At 50.5% G+C, this 19,421-nt stretch overlaps 7 protein-coding genes across 7 annotated transcripts; 3 read left to right on the top strand and 4 right to left on the bottom strand.

Annotated features, from left to right (window-relative positions):
• Positions 1-147: 147 nt before the first annotated feature.
• HO173_003444 (uncharacterized protein) lies at positions 148-3,898 on the bottom strand (the record flags this gene model as incomplete). The annotated part of the gene is made up of 4 exons (XM_037305370.1): positions 148-225; positions 811-844; positions 901-3,790; positions 3,853-3,898. 4 exons carry the CDS (start codon positions 3,896-3,898, stop codon positions 148-150), a joined length of 3,048 nt encoding a protein of 1,015 aa, XP_037167778.1.
• A 281-nt stretch (positions 3,899-4,179) lies between these two features.
• Positions 4,180-5,265, bottom strand: HO173_003445 (uncharacterized protein; the record flags this gene model as incomplete). Its single annotated transcript, XM_037305371.1, has 2 exons — positions 4,180-4,685; positions 4,752-5,265. The coding sequence occupies 2 exons, from the start codon at positions 5,263-5,265 to the stop codon at positions 4,180-4,182; spliced, it is 1,020 nt and encodes a 339-aa protein (XP_037167779.1).
• A 356-nt stretch (positions 5,266-5,621) lies between these two features.
• Positions 5,622-6,443, top strand: HO173_003446 (uncharacterized protein; the record flags this gene model as incomplete). Its single annotated transcript, XM_037305372.1, has 6 exons — positions 5,622-5,680; positions 5,732-5,842; positions 5,900-5,916; positions 5,977-6,122; positions 6,173-6,253; positions 6,312-6,443. The coding sequence occupies 6 exons, from the start codon at positions 5,622-5,624 to the stop codon at positions 6,441-6,443; spliced, it is 546 nt and encodes a 181-aa protein (XP_037167780.1).
• Positions 6,444-6,854: 411 nt separating this feature from the next.
• On the top strand, positions 6,855-11,966 carry HO173_003447 (uncharacterized protein; the record flags this gene model as incomplete). Its single annotated transcript, XM_037305373.1, has 3 exons — positions 6,855-7,017; positions 7,095-11,601; positions 11,666-11,966. The coding sequence occupies 3 exons, from the start codon at positions 6,855-6,857 to the stop codon at positions 11,964-11,966; spliced, it is 4,971 nt and encodes a 1,656-aa protein (XP_037167781.1).
• Positions 11,967-12,573: 607 nt separating this feature from the next.
• On the bottom strand, positions 12,574-16,122 carry HO173_003448 (uncharacterized protein; the record flags this gene model as incomplete). The annotated part of the gene is made up of 1 exon (XM_037305374.1): positions 12,574-16,122. The coding sequence occupies one exon, from the start codon at positions 16,120-16,122 to the stop codon at positions 12,574-12,576; it is 3,549 nt and encodes a 1,182-aa protein (XP_037167782.1).
• Positions 16,123-16,400: 278 nt separating this feature from the next.
• On the top strand, positions 16,401-18,883 carry HO173_003449 (uncharacterized protein; the record flags this gene model as incomplete). The annotated part of the gene is made up of 4 exons (XM_037305375.1): positions 16,401-16,572; positions 16,627-16,794; positions 16,846-17,693; positions 17,741-18,883. 4 exons carry the CDS (start codon positions 16,401-16,403, stop codon positions 18,881-18,883), a joined length of 2,331 nt encoding a protein of 776 aa, XP_037167783.1.
• A 57-nt stretch (positions 18,884-18,940) lies between these two features.
• Positions 18,941-19,270, bottom strand: HO173_003450 (uncharacterized protein; the record flags this gene model as incomplete). Its single annotated transcript, XM_037305376.1, has 1 exon — positions 18,941-19,270. The coding sequence occupies one exon, from the start codon at positions 19,268-19,270 to the stop codon at positions 18,941-18,943; it is 330 nt and encodes a 109-aa protein (XP_037167784.1).
• Positions 19,271-19,421: the final 151 nt, after the last annotated feature.

Below are 19,421 nucleotides of genomic sequence, written 5' to 3' on the forward strand. Positions count from 1 at the left end.
GAGAATCGTCCAATATATTCTACGAGTTCTTGGAGCTTGAATGCGGACTTTTTGAACATCACCTGGGCCGAGGTTCAGCCGGCAGCCCTACATATCTTTCGTGGCACCAGGTGCCAGTGGAGAATGGCAAAGGTAAGATACCTTACCTTAGGAGGTTCCGTATTCAAACACTCTGTTGTAACTCTCATACATTACACTTTGATCTCTAAGTTCTTTTGGCTTTACCTATTGCTTTGTGTGTGTAAGTAGAACCGGTTTCCAAGATGGCCACTTCCTCTGGCATTGGCAAAACAGAAAAACCGACGGCTTGCCTTATTGCTCAAGTCAAGTGCGAAAGCTTCCTGTAGCTCTTTCCAAAGTCTCGGAGGTGGTTGAGGTCTCTTATTTGATGCATCAATCTGGCCTTTTGGATTAGAGAGGATTGGAGGGAAGAGAGAGGATATTTTTTCGTCTATCTGATGCTAGCATACAAGAAAAAGGAAATTGAATGACCTGTAAAGACCGCTGTCTAAGGAAAGTGTGGCAAGCTGAAGACCTCAGGTGAGCCATAGACAGCGTCGTCATGGAAGACGGGTTAGCCGTAGATGACTTTGGCTAGATCCAAGAGCTTTTGTGAGATCCGTTGTCACGGACATGCTGCCAGAAATTTTTACACCAACCAAACCACTGTGAGGGTGGTTGAGCTAAGAAAGCTTTCGCCCAGGAAATCAATCCTTCATTCTATCAAAAATTGCTCCAAGGTAGAACACCAGATTCCGAGAATCCTCGTCTAGAATCGTCTGTCATCTTTTCCCTTTCTCAAAGTCGTACGCTAGTGTTCAGCACGAGCTGGCACATGTTCACCCTGATCAGAGGTCAGCGAGATTTCCTTCTTTCAAGAAACATTTGGGCATGACTTACAGCTTGCCCGTCTTGAAGCCAATATGAGGCGATGTGCCTACATGCTGGAACTCGTACTTAGCCAACCACTGCTTGCGCCAAGTAACAGGATCCTCTTCGCCATCGGAATAGAGTATGTTGACCATAATTGCCTTAGCTTGACGACTGCCGCCAGACATCCAATAAGAGATGTCGTTGCGAGGCAAGAAAGGAGCACAGTCGAGGAGGATGTGATCTAGACTCAAAGCTGCAAGTATACGATCCATTAACGTCCGTCCAATGCCTTGGCGATAGAAGTCTGCATGGACCATGAGCTCAAGCTCGACACTGCTGTGGTACATCGTGTCTTTGGTCCCGAAGTCGGCAGCGACACTGAAGCCGACGACATTTTCTTGCTTCTTCCGAATTATATCTGCCTGGTGGCGACAAGATATCTCTCCCATGTGGATAGCAACAACAAAAGGATTCCTCTCATTTTCAGCCTCTTGTAGACGACCGCGCCAGTACAACTCCTCGACAGGGTCCAGATGAGGCACAAAGCTTGTCTCACGCACGTTGTGGTTGTAAATGTTCATAACTTGGCCCATGTCCTTGAATTCAGCCGGGCGAAGGTATATGTTGGCGACAGGAGCATGTGGATTAGGTGGGATCACTCTTGTTCTCTCTTCCTCTATGAGTAAACGTCGGAGGGCTCGCTTTTCTTCCCTTGTCATGCCCCTTATGCCAGAAGGCGTAGTCTGTGGTCTGGCCGCGATCTTGGCCTCGTAGTTTTTCATAGCCTCTGCGGCGTTTTGGTGGCGACGTGCTTGGGTGAAGTCATCATTGGGGCTATGAGTTTCATGGTCCATTTTGTCAATGGGGCTTAGCACGTTCACATCGCCTCCAGCCAAGCCCTCCCCGGTTTGGAAATCAGCGCTTGCCGTGTTGACGACCACACGATTGTTCTCCGGATCTGCAGCGTGTTCCTCTCTCCATAATTCAATGACCGAGAGGCGCTCATGGCTCTGAGTATTGAAGGGCCGACGGCGATTCCACTCGTCACCTACAGGTGGCTGGCTCATCTTGCCATCCCAACCAACTAATTCTGAAGTGTAATCGACCGACTCGAACTCTCTTGCTTGCTTCTTGCCTTTCTTGACTGAATACTCCCCACGATTCGGAGCAGCACTAATTTTCGATGGAGACGCCAAGTTGACATTCTTCCGCATACTGTTTACTTCCTGAAGGGCGCCAGCATAAGGTCCCATTGTGGGGCCTTTTGACTTCGTGTTCGTGCTGTAATTACCATCCCCATGTTGATCGGCTTGTGGTTTCGCGCCCTTATCGGTGGCTTTGGAATTCGACTCGGCTGCAGATGCCTTCAATCTCAAAGATGAAGCCCTAGCGTGGGGCGGGACGTAGATAACTTGCTCGGTGGTCTTTTGAGCATTGCTATCGGTGGGCTGAGCTACAGGAGATGTGGCAGATGTTTCTGCATGTAGACCTGCAACAATCTCTTCATCTATATCGAGGACCATTTGAGTTGCAGCGATCTCCTCGTCCATGTCGATCGTTGGTCGGTAGCTGTCATCTTTCTTTTGAGACGGTGATGGAGTTGTGACTGAAAGGGTACATTTCGTCGCTCGGGTCTTGGCCGCAGATAGACCCTGAAGGTGAGGCGGAACTCTGTTATCCTGCATTGCAGAGATCGCATGCTTTCCAGGCTTGAGCTCTTCGTCATGAGCGGTTGCTTTTGTGGCAGTAGTGGTAGTAGGACTAGCCGAACCTCTTAGGTGAGGTGGGAGAGGCTTACTCTTGTTGTCCGACCCAGGAAGAGCATATTGCACTCTGAGGTGCGGAAGGGCTGCAACGCTCTGTTTCCCTGGCGGGATGGGGACTTCATTAATCTTTGCTTGAGGAGAAGAAACGGCAGATGAGGCAATGCTATTCTCTTTCACATGAAGTAGTTTTGCCTCCGATGTGTCTTGAGAAGGACAAGAAGCTTTCAATTTGTCGCTCTCCCGCTGAACTCCGGATGAGACCTGCATGGTTCTCGCAAGCACCTCTTCCTGAGCTGCTTTCGCCTTTGGGACTTGTTCAGCATCGAGTCGCCCATCATGTTGTAGCTGCTGGAGTTGGTGGTGCGACGAGTCGGTAGCATAGCCTTCTTCCTGAGAAGCAACACGGGCTGTAGCTTGAACTTCATCTTTCTCTGAGATTACCAGGCGTGGTGACCCTGCCATCTCATGAGACTTTTGCGTCTTTGGCATGGATCCGGTCGCTTGTGGGTTGAGCTTAGCCTGTTGTCGATTGAAAGAACTAGATACAGTTTCGAGCCCTGCCGTGTGCTCTGACTTTGGCATCCGATAGGTCGGCAAAATTGTCTTGGCTGGTCTATCGATGTTTGCTGCAGCACTGTTCCACTCGGTGAGCGGAGCCTCAGGTGGACTTGCAATCGACCAGCATGAGGGCTTCCGCTCAGTGATGATTTGGATGGATGAGGTGTTGCTCTCAATATGCTCGGAGTCACCACGGAAAGGCACGGAATCAAGCTCCGGATGAGACGCGTCCGTCGTTGTCACTTGTGTGTGAGTAAATGGTTGATGATCGGGGTTTTTGTCTTTGACCTGAGTTCGCCGGTGAGGGGCAAGAGGTTCAGTCGATCTTGGAGTCATTGTAGACGCCAGCTTGTTGATTGTAGCAGAAGCTTTAGGTTGATTATCGCTGGCGGTCAGAGTCTCCGCATTGTCACTACTTTGGGTAATTGCAGAGTCTCCAAGCCCAGGTTCTTCTTTTGTTTTGTTCACTTCATCTGGCTGAAAGCCACGATGGCGTCGACTAGAACCGACACTTGGGGTGCGCTGACTTTGGAAGACTGATATGGTGGCATCAGGAAGTGCTTCGTTGTTGGAAGACCTTCGGTAAGTCCTGCCTGTATAGTCGATCAGTCGTTGTTATATTAGATGTTGGCTGGGAAGGTGAGCTGAAAGTTACCTCGATGAGAACCGCCATGACCACGAGTTGAGCCGGCGTTACTCATTGTGTCTCAATGTTGAATGTGCTTTGCTTGTGCAGGCAAGTCTGTAGTATGATAAGTTATTGTTGGAGAGTGATTAAGGTGATCTCGATTGTTGTTGTGGGTGATGGTGGAAGAAGAAGCGTGTAGAGGTGAAGAGTCTACGCCATTCACAAATTGGGACCGCGCCAAGACTTCCTTACTTCCAATCACATCGCGCTTTTCTTATTCAAATGCCCCTTTTTCTTCATTCTAAATCTTCTCCACACGGAGCCACCTACGCTCTTGCCAGCCACCTGAATAGCTTAGTCTTTGGAGCTCTCGGGAACGGATTTTGTCGATGATCCTGCTTTCATGTCGCTATCTGGAGTTCTTACATTCTGAGCCTTGACCAAATATGTAGCAATGAGGTCCTGGATATTCTCATCGATCCCTGGCATGCTCTCGATATTTGTTCTCAAGGATTCTCTACTTGCAGGAGTATTCTTATCTTGCCTACTTTTGGCCTCATCCTGTCGCCGTGCGCCTTGCTTGTTGTGCTGCTTTCGAGAGCTTGGAGTAAAGCCATCTGTGATGTTGCCAACGGCTGGTTGGAGAAGTCCCAGGGCTGGGCTTTCCGGCATAGAGTGTTCTCTGGGCCTGCCAGCAGATGTGCATTTCCCTACCGAGCATGACGTTGGGACAGTATTTGCCGGCTCGAGGTCGGTACACGGGGCAGCTTTCTTCCTCAAAAGGGTGTCCGAGCTCTGCCATGTTGAACTTGTTCCAGTTGCCTGCGTTTCTGTGACACTTGGCGCATTTTGCTTTGCTACTACAGGGACGGCGGGCGGATGCCTCGAAGGTCAGTTTGGGACACTGACGGTGGTGTTAACAATACCTATGGCCGCAGACTGCAAGGGATTGGTAGGATGATTTCGAGTACATCTCCGCCTCTTGGTCGTTGGTTTGCGCTTTTGCCTTGCTCCTGCACCCCCCTCTCGTCTTGCGTCCACGTGTACCACCCCGACGCCTGTTATCATATCATAACAAGAGTGAATTCTGTAGCCATTGCTTTGTTCTAGAAGTCTGCGGCTTTGCGGACTCGAATTGCTTTTTTCGGTTTCCGGAATTGGGTTACGACCATCGCTGGCAGGATTTAACAGCTTGTTGACCTCCGAGTTATGATTCATCAAACCATTGCCGTTTTGTTGCAACTCTACCTCAGCAAAGACCTCCGAAAAGCGCATGTCTTCCCCCAAACTTGCAAACCGGTCCTTAGCCAAGCCCACAATATCTTGGAAAGGCGTACGACAATCGGTCAATGCTTCTGTAGCGTCCATCCGGTCTCGCAGACTGAGCGTTGTTGCTGCTGAAAGCGCTGCTGCCGACTCAGTGTCTGCAGTATGACGCATGGCAGTCTCTTCCCTCGATTACAGTAGTGCAGCAGGATGAGCGAGGGATCCAGAAAGAGTCTTGTGGCTATACGTCAGGTGTTGAGGGATGAATGTTGCTGCTGGGGATGGAGTGGCGCCGTAAATAGCCAAAGACGAACATTCATCCGAAAGACCAATTGCAGTATGATCAAATGCGAGGTCATAGGAAAATATGAAAATCTACGGGTAGGTCTAGTAAAGCAAGCATCAAATCAACCAGGACACTGGTGGGAAAGCAAGCGAAGTGAAGGTGAGCCGCTTCCCATCTCTAAATTTCCTCCGAACCGCCCTAAGCAACAATTCGGGTCCACGGGAGTAGTAATATCAGTGGTACAATGCTTTCAATTTTGCGCAAAGCTCGATTGAGGGATAAAGAGATGAGGATTTTGATGCTGTAGGTGGAAAGTTGTGAAGTATTCAATCAGGTCTGCTGATGCGACATCAGAGGACTGGACAATGCCGGCAAAACCACAATTGTCAAGCGATTGATGAATGAAGACGTGAATACGGTCAGTCCAACACTTGGGTTCATCATAAAGACCATTGAGTACCATGGGTGAGTGAATGGCAAGATCCAAATCGAAGAACCGGCATTCGTTGACTACATGAGAAGCTACCGGCTCAACATTTGTACGGGCATTTCCCATCGTCCTTGGGCTACTGACGTCTGACCGATTTCACGTGGACTAGGGGATGTAGGTGGCCAGAAGACACTGCGCACTTATTGGCGGAACTATTTTGAAAAGACAGACGCTTTAGTCTGGGTGGTTGATGCAACGGACCGGCTACGGATCACTGACTGCAGGCAAGAGCTTGGATCTTTGTTGCTGGAGGAGGTATGTTTCTTCGCCGCTCAATTGATCGAACTACATTGATTAGCGAGTAGCGGCTCATGGGGGCAAGCCTACTTGTCTTCGCCAATAAGACCGATGTGGGTGGCTGCATGACTGATGATGAAATAGGGAAGGTAAGAGACCGGTACTCTACCCGTAGAGTACTACCAGAAGGACAACTGACATCTCCAGGGACTGCAACTCGATGCAATCAAGACGCACAAGTGGACCATCCTCCGATGCAGCGCAATCAAGGGGGATCATCTGCAGGAAGGATTGGCATGGGTGGTCCAGGACGCAAAAGACAGACTGTTCTTGTATTGAATGTCGAGGTTAGGGCCACCATGGGCCATGGTATACGGCGCTATCAGAGGATTGCTACCCCTGCTACGCCGAGAACTCGCCTGGAGCTGATAGGCTCTTCTTGGCGGGAGGCTGACTGGGAAAAGAAAGTCTAAGCAGCTGCGGGTCACAACAAACAGGCCCGCACGCCACGTCTTGTAGAGGCTTCGTTCGACAGCTTTGAATAATGCGATTGTAATTTTTGGTGAGGACTAGGCGAGTCCATATGAATGGGGGCTTCTCTTCACTCAAATGCTGTTGTGACTGCCGTTCCAACTTGCCTCTCCGCTGTCCTTACCGCCAAGACCAGCAAAACTTGCCCAGCGCCGTGTTTGTACTATACAGGTAGATCAACACTCGCTGCTAGAAGGCATTCGATACGTACATCGCACAATGCCTATCACCACCAATATCGACGGCTCGGAAGATGTTAACGACTTCCTATTACGCATTCGCGACCTTTCGCGAAGGCGGGACATAGAAGATGAAGAGCGGACAAGAAAGCTGGAGGAGGAAATTAAACAAGGGCGCAAGGAGAGGCAGATTAGGAGAGCAGGTCTGCAGCCTTAGGGCGGAGCATTGAGCCGTCATCACAGCGTGGTGAAGATGTGTTGAGCTAATGCAATTGCACAGAGCGCGCAAGGTCAATCTCGCCCATCAAAGACACATCTTCCAACGCGGGTACTCCAAGCTCCATACGCTCTGGAAACGAGATGTCGAGCCAAGAAGACTTCTCCAACACCCCATCCTTCCAACCGCCACTATCTGGTCCCTCTGGCCCGGACCATATTTCTCGTAAGACAAATGGCGCCCCTACCAATGTCAACGACCTAGGATCTGATAATTTGCCTCGAGAGCTTCCGCAGCCACCGTTAAAATCTCAAATAATCTCCACCCCCTCTCCGAGTGTGGCAATGGCTCTTTCACGCGCGGGCACCCTCTCATGGCAGCAACGGCCTTCATCACGCGGATCAACGGGCTCAAGCAGCCGCCCGTTGTCCATGGTAGCTTCAGAAAGAAACGCCTCAAACTCTCCGCGTGCAGCTGCAGATCCTGCCCCTACGAATGATGATAGCATGTCCAGCAGCCAGATCTCGCAATCTCTAGGGTCAAAAGACCCCACTTGGTTCAAGCAGACGCACGATCGAGGATTTGGATCTGCAGCATTCAGGAGGAACCAGGACGATCTATCAGACACAGCATCGATGATGGGCAGTAAGCGGTTGCCAGGGGAGTCAGGAGAGAGCACAGCCGCATCTGAAGACCGCACGAGTCCGGCCCCTGACGGTGTTCGCTCTGCATCGCCATCACGAGAGGGTTCAATCCGTGGCATTCCCGGACTGGTCCACACCTCCTCAAATTCTGCATCGCTAGCATCCGCTGGAGGCATCCGATCCCCTCTACCGACTATGAGTAGCCAGAGATTTGATCCCCCGTCCAACACAAATTCATCTATGGTTGAGAATTCGTCCATCGCGCGGACGATGGCAATGTCGCCTTCCCAAGGACGTCTTTCTCCAGAGCATCTGGACCGACCTGCGTCGCCTACTAAAGGTCTTGGAGGATTTGTCCAAAGCGCAATGCTGAAGCGCTCAGATAGCGTCAGTAAAAGGTGGAGCGCACAGGCAGGTCCGGGTCTAAGTAGGGGAAGCTCTATCACAAGTAGCCGCAAAGGCTATGAAGATACAAGGTACCCAATGGGAGGAATCCGTCCACTCAAGGAATCAAGACCGAATAGTATGAGTCGCGAGAACTCCACAGAAACGACGTCCAGGCCTGGATCAAGTCACAGTAATGCTACTTTAACTCAAGCACAGATCGAGGCTGAGCGGATAAACATTTCTACACCTTTGTCTTACTTTAAATCCGACTCATTCCAGGACGAAGTCTCCAAACCAGCACCTATAGATACTAAGTCGCCTCCACCGTCAAAACAGGATGACAATGAACCAATGATGAGTCCACCCGCAAGCCCAAGCAAGAAGTGGAGTCCTACCAAAGCAAGCTGGTTGGAGAATGCCATTAACAAACCAGACTTTTCTAAGGCCAGATCGCCTGCACCTCAGCAGCCGGCATGGATGGCAGAGATCAATCGAGCAAAACAGCAGCGCGGAAGCCATGATATGTCAAAGGGAGGAAACTTCAAGGAGGTAGCCACTGGTGGACTAATACGCTCCCCTCCGCCAGGCACGGGCTGTAAGCCACCGGGCATAGGTGGGCTCCCAAGTGGCTTCAGTGCAGGCGTGGCAGTGAGGCCCCGGACTGGTAGTCCAGATAGAGTCAGCCAACAAGATGAGTCGCCGAAGACTACAAATCACAATGACGGTCCTCGAGAATCTTCTTCATCTCCTACACTGCCACCAAAGGAGGTACGAACAAAGGGCTTTTCATTCGATATATCACTAGCCGACGAGAAATCTGCAGACTCACCTTCAGCGAAGAAGTACAGCTCTCAGCTAGGCTCTCGTACGCAGTCGCCTACGGCGGCGAAATTAAAGCCAGAAGCGCCTCCGAAGATCGATTTCAAGTCTACCCTCAAATCGCGGCAAGCCTCTGGAGAAGCAAATAGTAAGGATGAGTCTGAATTCAAGAACGTGTTTGGAAATCTCAAGCGAACACATACGCAGAATTACAAAGCTCCTGACGAACTCAAAGATAATATATTGCGTGGTAAAGCCGGCCTTGCTCTGACTGGAGGCCCCAAAAGGACCGAGCGTAAGGATGAGTTTAAGGAAAGCATATTGAAAAAGAAAGAGGGAATGGTAGTCCCCTCGGCCTCTACAAGGATAACAAGCGGGATTCCCAGACTCCAGGAGCATAACGTACCCGAGGCGATTGCCAAGAGGCAAGGGCTCACAAGATCTGAGAGCCTTCTCAGCAACGTTGGCGTGGAGGGAGCGAGCGAACCGACTAAAGCTGAAGCACTGGCCAAAATACAGCGCTTGCGAGACAAGCCAAAACCGGCGCTTCCAGACAAACCGCCTCACGCCGCAGCAAACGCGGAGAAAGACTCGACACCCAGAGGTACCCTGGGAGGATTCACTTCTTCGCTTGCTGGTATGCTTCAAAGAGGCTCATCACCATTGGCCAACAGCGGCAAGCCGAACATGGCACAGTCGTCGGATGATATACAGGATTCGGATTCCATAGTGAGGCTGAATGATCAAGAGGCAGCTTCAGTAGGACCATCGTTAACGCACGCAACCAAAGCCAGAGCACGTGGGCCGAAAAGGCGATTACCTACTGCGAGGATGCAGGATGCCGCAAAAGATACGCCGCTGTCTCGAGCTGAGCCTCAGTCGAAGTTATTGGTGGCTGCGAACAGACCCCTTGGACCTATACACGTCACGAAATCCCAGACCCTTCCTGCCGGCGTCTACAAACCTGAGTCGCGACCTCTTTCCAATATTACACATAATAATAACAACAACCGCAAGACCTCTCTGCCCCCTTCCCCACGGAAACCATCGGCAAGTATAAATCAGTCGTCCAATGTCAGAACTTCGCCCCCGGTCTCGCCAGGCCCAGGGAAAGCATTGCAGAACAAGCCTCCCGCGGTCGTTAAGGAAAAGCTAAATCTGAGTCCGAAAGATACGAAGATACCTATCTCTTTCCTTGCTACACCTGGGCCTCCCCCTGACACTCCGTTAAAGCGACTAGCCAACCAGGAGCCAATCAATGTTCCTATTGGATCAGTCAGGGATCAGGAAAGGCGCGAACCCGAGCCTCAGGAGCTTGATAAACCAACACCATCAGTCAAAGGTGCAGCAGCTGTTTGGGGACGATCGCCTATGCAGCCATTCCAACCTAGATCGCCAGTCAAATTACCCACCCGAAAAGACGAAGAAGCTGGTCAGGAAGAGGCGGGTCCTAGATCAAAGGGCCCTGGTATAGGTCCTGTTGGATTGGGTATCGAGACCACCGTTTATGGGCCAAAGTCATCGTTGGACCGCAATCTACCATCGCCGGCCACCCCATCGCCCAAATCTCCCCCATTACCAGGAAAGAAACCCGCTTCAATTGCGAATAGGGTTGTGTCCACCGATCTACCTTCTCCAGCTACCATCGCTCTACCATCTCCAGCCACTAATCGACCGACTATACCATCCCAAAACCATCCCCCAGGGGTATCCGCCCTCTTGGCCGAAGTATTTGACGAATATCCAAGCTCCAAACTCAGCATAAGCATCGATACGCAAGCAATTCTTATCTCGCGCTGCTCCAACGACAACTCACTGAAAATCAAAACGCTCCGCAAACAAGTGTTTGAGATCACCGATAATGGTAGATCTGTTCCTGTGCCTTCTCATCAAGAACACATTCTCTTCGAGGATCGTTTGTACCTCTGCACCCATGTTTTCGGCGCCCTCGCTGGGACACGTACCACAGAAGTATACCTCTGGTGTGGCGACGGTGTTCCGTCCTCCTCAATAGAAGATGCCCAGCTGTTCGCCAAGAAGGTTGCGAAAGACAACAATGGCAAGCTCATCATCCTCAAGCAGGGCAAGGAAACGACCAACTTCTTTCAAGCACTTGGAGGGATCGTCATTACGCGCCGTGGATCGGGTAGTCGCCCGGAGTCTTTGTCCGGCACAGCGGCCACGTATCTTCTTTGTGGACGGCAGCATGTTGGACAGATTGCGTTTGACGAAGTAGACTTTAGCCCACGGAGCCTGTGCAAAGGATTCCCATACATCGTCTCAGCTCGCTCTGGGAAAATATATCTATGGAAGGGCGGTGGGTCTGGCGCGGACGAGCTAGGCTGTGCAAGGCTGATAGGGATGGATTTGGGTTTAGGTGGCGAGATTGAGGAAATAGATGAGGGTCATGAACCTGACGCTTTCTGGCAATCTTTTCCGGGAGGAAAGCGATGTGCTAGCACCGCCGAAGGAGCAAGCGCAGGGCATTGGCATCTAAAGCCATCTTGCGAGAAGTACACAACGAGGCTATATAGGATCGATGTTGAGGCACCCCGCCCAAAATCAAGCTCAGGATTCATGCAATGGGGTAGGAGAGGTAGTGCGCCTGCAGACACGAATGTCGCCATAACGGCGCAGATCCGGGAGATCATACCCTTTGCGCAATTGGATATCGTGGATGATGGAGTTTTTGTGCTTGATATTTTCTTCGAGATCTTTGTGTAAGCTTCTTCTACTCCTCTTCCAAACCTGGAAAGAAGCCTTCGCTAATTGGGCTTGATTAAGCATCCTAAGCATCCGCTCCCTCGCACCAGCACCCCAGCATAAATCCACAGAATCCGCAGCGTTTCGCGCGGCTTTAGTCTTTGCCCAAGAATACAGCATTCTTGCTGCTTCGGCGGAAGATAGGCCGTTCGTACCGGTAAGCTCTGTTGTCATTTGCTCGAGGGGTGGATCTCCGAATGTGAAAGAGGTGGAAGATATACCAGAAGGCATGAGGCGAGCGTTCAGGAAATGGGATGATGGCAAGGGATTGGGTGAGTGTAGGGTCCTGCCACTGACTGCAGCTTTGGAGGCTACGGGGTGATAGAGAGGATCCGGCCCGGAAAATCGTCCATTATGAAACGTCCAGCCTTACTTTCGCGTCATTATAGAAGAGGGTGACGATTACACGAATACACATTTGAGGGGTTAAACGGACTTGAGCAGGACCAGGAAAAGCTCGGCGCTTGTGTGTCTTACGGTGGGGCATCAAACTCTGGAAAGCTGTCTGTACAATATCTTCCTATTCTTTTTCTTGTAGATACACACCATCGAGAAGGAGGGATGCCCCCAGCCTTCCAGGCGAATTCAAAACCCTTCTATCACCTTCATTATCCTCAGATGAGAGCAGGATGGGCCAAGGAGGCACAGAATCTCTACAGTTCAAATACCCTTTGGCTCCGTTCTTCGGATTCTTTCCGCGCTTTCACTGACAATCGCTCCCCCTCATCTGAAGCAAAGAAGAGCTTCTCTTGGCGCTAGTATGCATGCAATTGGTCTCTGCAACGGCTCTGCTCGCGGACGTGGTCTGACCTTGAATACGAATAATGAAGGCCATTTTGGATGTATGAAGCGATGGGCTATCACTTCCTGCCATAGTCCTTCGCCTTTTCTGAGAGCATATTCGGTGTATATGCTTCTGTACTGCGTGTTCAAGGGACCTTCTCAACCTGCGGTCCAAGCTCACTACACTTCTCAACAAATCCCGCTGCGATCTGGAGATTTTCTGCACCGCTCAGAGCCTTCATAACAGTAGCTTGTCTTCTCTCATGAACGAGCCGCCGAAAGGAGCTGACCAGAAAGCCTGACACCAATTCGACGGACCAAGATTCTGGGATAAGTTCTAGGACGTCCCGTACATCGTACCAAGGTCCAAAGCGCTCTAGGAGCTCACTCGTTCGTTCCAACCTGTCGCTGACGTCTTGAATGCGAAGAAACTCCGTAAGAAGGTACCCGAACAAAATGGCTTGCTCGTCTTGAGATGGCGCAGCAATCGCAGCGGACCCTGATTTTGGATGGAATATACTTGCTCCACCTAGCAGGCAGTAATTGACAGCAGTATGATAATCTCCAAGCCCGTGGGTGAGTAGACGCAGGGCTTGCTTATGCCGACCTTGACGGCCGTCGAGAATGATAGACTCAGGCACCAAATCTTGCTCAAATGGCTCAATGCGCGATAGTATATTGCCGACATCGTAGGAGAAGTCTGATCCATGACTCCCGCCGATGAGCTCAAGCAGACGCAAACGATCATGCCACCATGACATAGGGACTGCGTTTTCAGTAATGAATTGTCGATAGGTCGGCTTTGGAGGGCGAAGTGCTCTGTAAGACTCGTAAGATTGCGAAAGGACACCTCGAGCTTCATCAGATGATCCCAAAACCTGAAGCACATTGTCAAGGTAGTATGAGATGAGATCGTTCGCGTATTTCACGTTCTTTTTACCAAAGACCAGGTGCTCTAGGTAGACTTTGACGGCGTCAGGAGCCTTCCTTCGCAGTAGCATGACGACTTGTTGAGGTTCCCACTTGACTCTGCTGCTATCGTTGGTGAACACCTGGACTCCGAGATCGGGATTGCGTCTAGCAAGCCAGGTGCCATACTCGTCAACCAGACCTGTGTCTTTGATAATCACCAGATATCTGCGGACTTCATTTTCACCATCGGCGAGGCCCCCACCCTCGTCGCGTTCGCCTTCAAGTATCCTTCTCCAAGTTTCCAATACCTTTCTGGCCATTCTCCGGCTCTGGTACAGCCTGCTCAGGACAAACAGACGCTTGTACTGCTCCAACAGGGTGATTGCATGGTTAAAGCAATCTACACCGGAATCAACAAATGCATAGAGCTCAATTCTCGTCGGTGAAGGCCTCGATATCCTTGAGGGATCTTTTTGATCTTGCTCAAGCAGCACACGAAGAAGAGCTGCATCGACCGTCAGGAATATTTCAACTTCGTCAGCAATGCTTCCGAAGCCCTTGCGTTGTCGCCATGCACCGAGGTAACGTTTGATGAGATTCAGCAAATCGGGTGTCGCCAATTCCTCAAAGGTCTTGCGCAATGCTGAATTGAAGCGTTCAACGACCGAGATCAATCCAGCATGTATCCAGATACCCTTTTGCCCCTCAACGATTTCTTCACGGAGAGCGGGTATTAGCATCAGTATGACTCGCGGATCCACACTTCCCTCCATAAGCACTCCTTCGGTGATTCTTGAGTCAGCTGTTTGTACGTTAGACATTGGAAGTGGACGCGCAATTAAATCAGCGAACAGTACCAAGCTGGCTTTCTGGCGGATATACTCCAAACTGAGAAATTCCGTCTCTGATATAGCTTCTTGTCCCCGGATACTGTTGACTATCTGGATGATTCGGCTACGCTCAATTTCATGGCAAGAGTCCTCTTGCGATTTACATTCCAAGACTTCGTCAATGGCAGCATTGAGCCTGGTTGCAAGTGGGTTTTTAACGACCCACCAAACGGAAGAACCTGACCATAGAGTAATACGGCCTATTCGACCTCCAAGGCGACGACCGAATTCAACCTCTTCCTTGTTTCTGCTCATCTCCAAGGCTTCTGGGAGACTTTCAGAGCCTACCTTCTGTGGGCCGTTCGCAGCTGAATTCATTTTTGAAGGAGATAGGCGTTTGCCACGCAATAATTCACCGATCTCTGGAAATGGAACAGTGACTGGAGTGTTGATTGTCCGAAGTCCAATTTTTTTTGAGGAGGGCCAGGTGCCCAGATTCTGGCCATTTGCCGTCAATGAAGCGTCAGGAATGTCAATCAAGTCCTTGTTTCCGCCATCGTCCACATCCCATCTCTGAATCTCAATGACGTTGCGATCACTATCGTCGCCAGGTATAGTCATGGTAGCAAGCACAAAACCTTCGCGATCCTCGTCTCTACCAGCAGTCTCGGTTTCGATTCCGCTTCCATCTAGGACTAAGGCTTGAGGATATCGAGTGAATTGCAGCGTTCCTCTCACGACATCTCCATCAAGATTTACAAAGATTCCCACACCTGCTTCGTTTTCATTTGTGCCGGTGGTCAGTAGGAATTCAGTAGGCGTCGGTGAACATATGTGAGGCAGTAATACTGCAGAAGGACGTAATCGAGCAGGTGAGAGTCCCCTGAGCGAATCTGATCGTTCGGGTCGTTCGGGTGGTATTGGAAGGGGCTTATCAGGTATTGACCTCAGTGGAGTATAATTCTCTGGCTTTGAAGTGGACCTGTTACGAGTTGAAGATGATGTTGGAGAGCTATCCCGCGTGGTTAGCTCCGGAGTTGCAAGGCCTGATCTATCTCGATTTGTAGATTGAGGACTAGCTTGACGTCTTCCTAGGCCTCCAACAAAGGCACCGAGGCTTGTATTCCTCCCATGACCTTTACCATCCGACGCGCCTTCGCTCAATATCGGGCGTGATGAATTAGAGATTCGTACAGCCGTAGAATCTGGCGTAGTTGATATACTTTCAACTCTTCCACCTGCGGTATTTTCATCTAGCGATGATATAGGAAACAATGTGATCTTTTGCTGATTCTCGACATCAAGCAAGGCATATGAGTGAGTGTCTGCCACACAAGCAAAATTGCCTCGGCGAGTAGATATGAGACAGCCTGGAAACTCGATGTCCCGAACTCGCCGAGCTTCATCACGTATCCGCATAAGCCTGACTTTGTTTTTGACACATATCATCACGACCACCCCATTCTCCTCTGCAACCGACTTGTTGCTGAGATCCACACCTCCCACCCATGTGCAATTAGCTACCGTGTTATTGTCGAAGGCAGGACTCAGTTCAGGTAAACTGTAGAAACTTAAAGTACCATTGCAAAGAACGCATGCCTTTTGTACTTTTGGTAGAACTAAAATCTGTTGCACACCAGGCAGAACCTGATCGGGACCAGAGCTTTGAGGACCGTACGCTGGCTGCAGTCTCGAGGCAAAAATATACTGCGAACCAGAAGAGTCTGCTGGATCTGCGGGAATGGAGACAAAATGTAGTATTTCTGCCTGAGAAGTGCCAATATAAAGGTTTTCATCACAAAGCTCCACACAAGTGATACGAGCCTGGGCTGTATTTTCCTCAGTCGAAAGCGGAATATCCTGCACCAGAGGCCTGAGGACGTATGAGCCGGTAGAAACCCTTCCGTCATTGCCAGGCCCATGGAAGAGCCCACTCTGCTCCTCCTCGGACATAACTTCTTATAGAGACCTCAAGGCCTCATCAGCCTTGTTATAGTGAGCTCATCCCATCGTAGATACTATTATGAGTGAAGGAAGATCGCGATCCAGTGATTTTTGGAGAAGACCGTCTCAGCCTTGGCGTTTGACTCGTCCCGAGCCGTAATCTCCAAGCTGTCCTTCACTCCTACAAGTAAGCCAATCCAAGGTATTGAGGATTGGGTGATAGATTCAGTGGACTATGAATCAAATGCCTCAGCCGGACCAAACCAATAACAGACACCAAATGCAACATGGATGTCACTGGGGGAGGGGACACTGCATCTCCCTACGAGAGTGATCGAGACGGTCCTGGGGATAACTCGAACGCTACCCAGAACGCTTCCACCACCTTATTGAGCAATGGCGATTCCCCGTCTTCGCATGAAGACAACAAGTTCCAGAGTGCCATCTCGGCCTGGAGAAGTAGGGGTTGCCAAAAATGCTACATGACATGCCCTAGCTGATAGCTCCTTGTAGATATTAACCTGACCAAGCTCGTCCCAGAGCTCGATTCTACAGCCACCGATATTGTTACACATCAACGAGATGCATTGTTGTCACGCAAGGATCTGGCGCAGAAGACGAAGGATTTCAGGAAGCTGGACGACGCTGCCAAGCTGGGGGAGTTCAAGGGTCTCTTGAAAGGTACTAACACTACATGAAAGCCCACCATCGTTCCCAGCTGAAAGTGAACAGCCTACCAGACCTTTATTGACCTCCTCACAAGTCATGGAAAGACTACATCTTCGGCCTTCCTGCAAATTTACTCTTCTGTCTCCGAAGCCCCAGATCCGTACCCATTGCTTGAAGCATCTGTTGATGCGCTTTTGCTGTCTGAGGATACGCTTCCCAAGCTTACGTCTGAGAATGGACACCTCCAGAACAGTATCAGCAATCTTACGCAGCAGTTAGACAACTTGGACCGCCAAGTAGAGGAAGAACGTGCAGCTAGGAAGGCGCTAGAAGAATCACGAGATTCTAAGATCAAGGAGGTGGAAACCTCATGGAAGGCTGTAGTCGAAGAGAAGAAAGACAATTGGAAAGCCAAGGAACGAAGTATGGAAGAGAAGATTGAAAGCCAAGAACGTCTCATGAACGAGCTGAAAGCTAGCTACGAAGTTTCACAGCGCTTGGGCCAAGATGGAGACGGCGAGAATGAAGCCCATCACAGCTCTGCCAGCGCTGCTGAATTAGAGATTGTGAGCTCAGATCTCGACAGAACTAGCCAACGCTTGGCTGAAGTTGAGGCAAGGAACGAGCAGTTGAGGGTGGAGCTTGCAGAAGCCTCCTCGAGTGCCCAGCGAAAGTCCGCTGTAGATGACGACCCCAACAATGCACGTCTAAGGTCCGAAAACTCCGCGCTGTTGAGAAAATTGGACAAAATCAGGCTAGAAAAGGATTCAGAGACCAGGAAACGGGAAACTCGCATCCGTACACTGGAGAAGAACGCTCAGATGCTAGAGCGTGATAGAGAAGGGCTGCGTGAGCGTGTACAATCATGGCGTGACTACGATGAAATCAAACAGGAGCTGGAGATTTTCAAGGTATAGTCTATTCTGATTGTCGCATGTAGCTTGCTGATCTGCGACAGTCAATCGAGTTCTCTACTCTCGACGAGGACGACGCCAGCCCGGTTGGCGATGGTGAGGGCAATAGCGATCTGAGTCCTGTCAACGGCGTGGTCTCAGGAGACAAAAAGGACTCGCTTGAACAGCTGCTGCTTGCAAGAAATAAAAAGCTAAGCAACGAAATGGCAGTGCTGAGAGTTTCGCATCAAGATCTGCAAAAGCAGCTGGAATGGATGCAGGAGACCATGTCAAACACGAACTCAGATCTAGAACATGCACAGAATCTGAACGCGACTCTGGAAACGGACCTGGTCAAAGTACAACAAGAGGCATCCAATGCCTTCCCTTCGTCGGCTATGTCTGTCGCCGGGACCTATACCTCTCGCTATCCGTCTTCATCGTACAATGCCAACTCTTTCCCGAGCCGCAAAGGTAGGGTATCTCCAACATCTTCGATCATATCTGGCTTCGATCCACAAAGCACCTCTCGCAACACCTTGGATGCCATCCGAGCGGGTGAGCCTGTGGGTGGGGGCTCCGGAATCATGCCTATGATTCAAGCTCAGCGTGACCGGTTCAAGCAGAAGAACACGCAGTTAGAAGAAGAGCTCTCAAGACAATACAACACGGTCTCCTCCCTTCGGCAGGAAATTGCATCCCTGCAAAAGGACAATCTCAACCTCTACGAGAAATCTCGCTACGTTTCCACCTACAGTCGAGGTGTGCCAGCCTCATCAGCTTCGGCATACGCGCAGCCTCCACAATCCACAGCAATATCAGTGTCTGCAGAGACACCTTCAGGCCTCTCTTTAGACCGCTACCGCTCGACGTACGAAGCTAACCTTTCTCCTTTCGCCGCTTTCCGTGGACGCGAGTCTACAAGGGCCTACAAACGGATGAGCCTTCCCGAACGCGTGGTCTTTTCCGTCACTCGCATGATTCTCGCCAACAGAACAAGCCGAAACCTGTTTGCGTTCTACTGCTTCTCATTACATATCTTGATATTCGTGATGCTTTACTGGATGCATTCTTTCGATGTTTCCAACCACGCAAGCAACCTTAGCGCGGCGGTCGACGTGATCGCGGCTGCAGGTGGCAATCCTGGAGCGGACGCGCAGCACGGCGGTTGGCTTCAAGAGGGATTTGAAGCTGGCGCAGGAACGTGAAAACGTAAGGAAGAAAATAAGGAGAAAGGCATCGTGTGTGGCACCGTTGCACTGGGGTTATGTCCGCCTGTCTGGGCCTTCCAACATCCACCGGTCCCCTGATGGGTATATACCCGGCAGCACACCTGCTTTGGAGCAGAGCAAGTATTTTGCGTCGAGCAAGCTTTCGCTGTGTTGTGTAACATTGGCGACTAGTAGCCCAGCGCTCACGAGTAACGAGCGAATGGTTTGGCCAGATGTCTTTGAAACGCCAACAGCCTCATCCAGCCTCCCAAAGCTCGAAATCATACCTTTGATCTTGCATCGTTCAGGATTGGCCATTGATGCATCTAGAAGACGACGGAGTTTCACCACAGAAAGGGAGTACGGTGCGCTCAGAGATCGCATTTTTGGCCTAGAGTTGATACTGTGTTATTCAGTGTATGTAAAATGTACCTTTATGCATTCATCCATAAGTCTCTTATAACCGGCTTTTTGTGTCTTGTGCCTGTCAACTGCGATTCTCGTGGACTTCAGCTCAGCAAAATCTAGCGACGTC

This window comes from Letharia columbiana (assembly GCF_014066305.1).
Source record: "Letharia columbiana isolate WasteWater2 chromosome Unknown Sc0000008_s0, whole genome shotgun sequence".
NCBI classification, from domain to species: Eukaryota; Fungi; Ascomycota; class Lecanoromycetes; order Lecanorales; family Parmeliaceae; genus Letharia; species Letharia columbiana.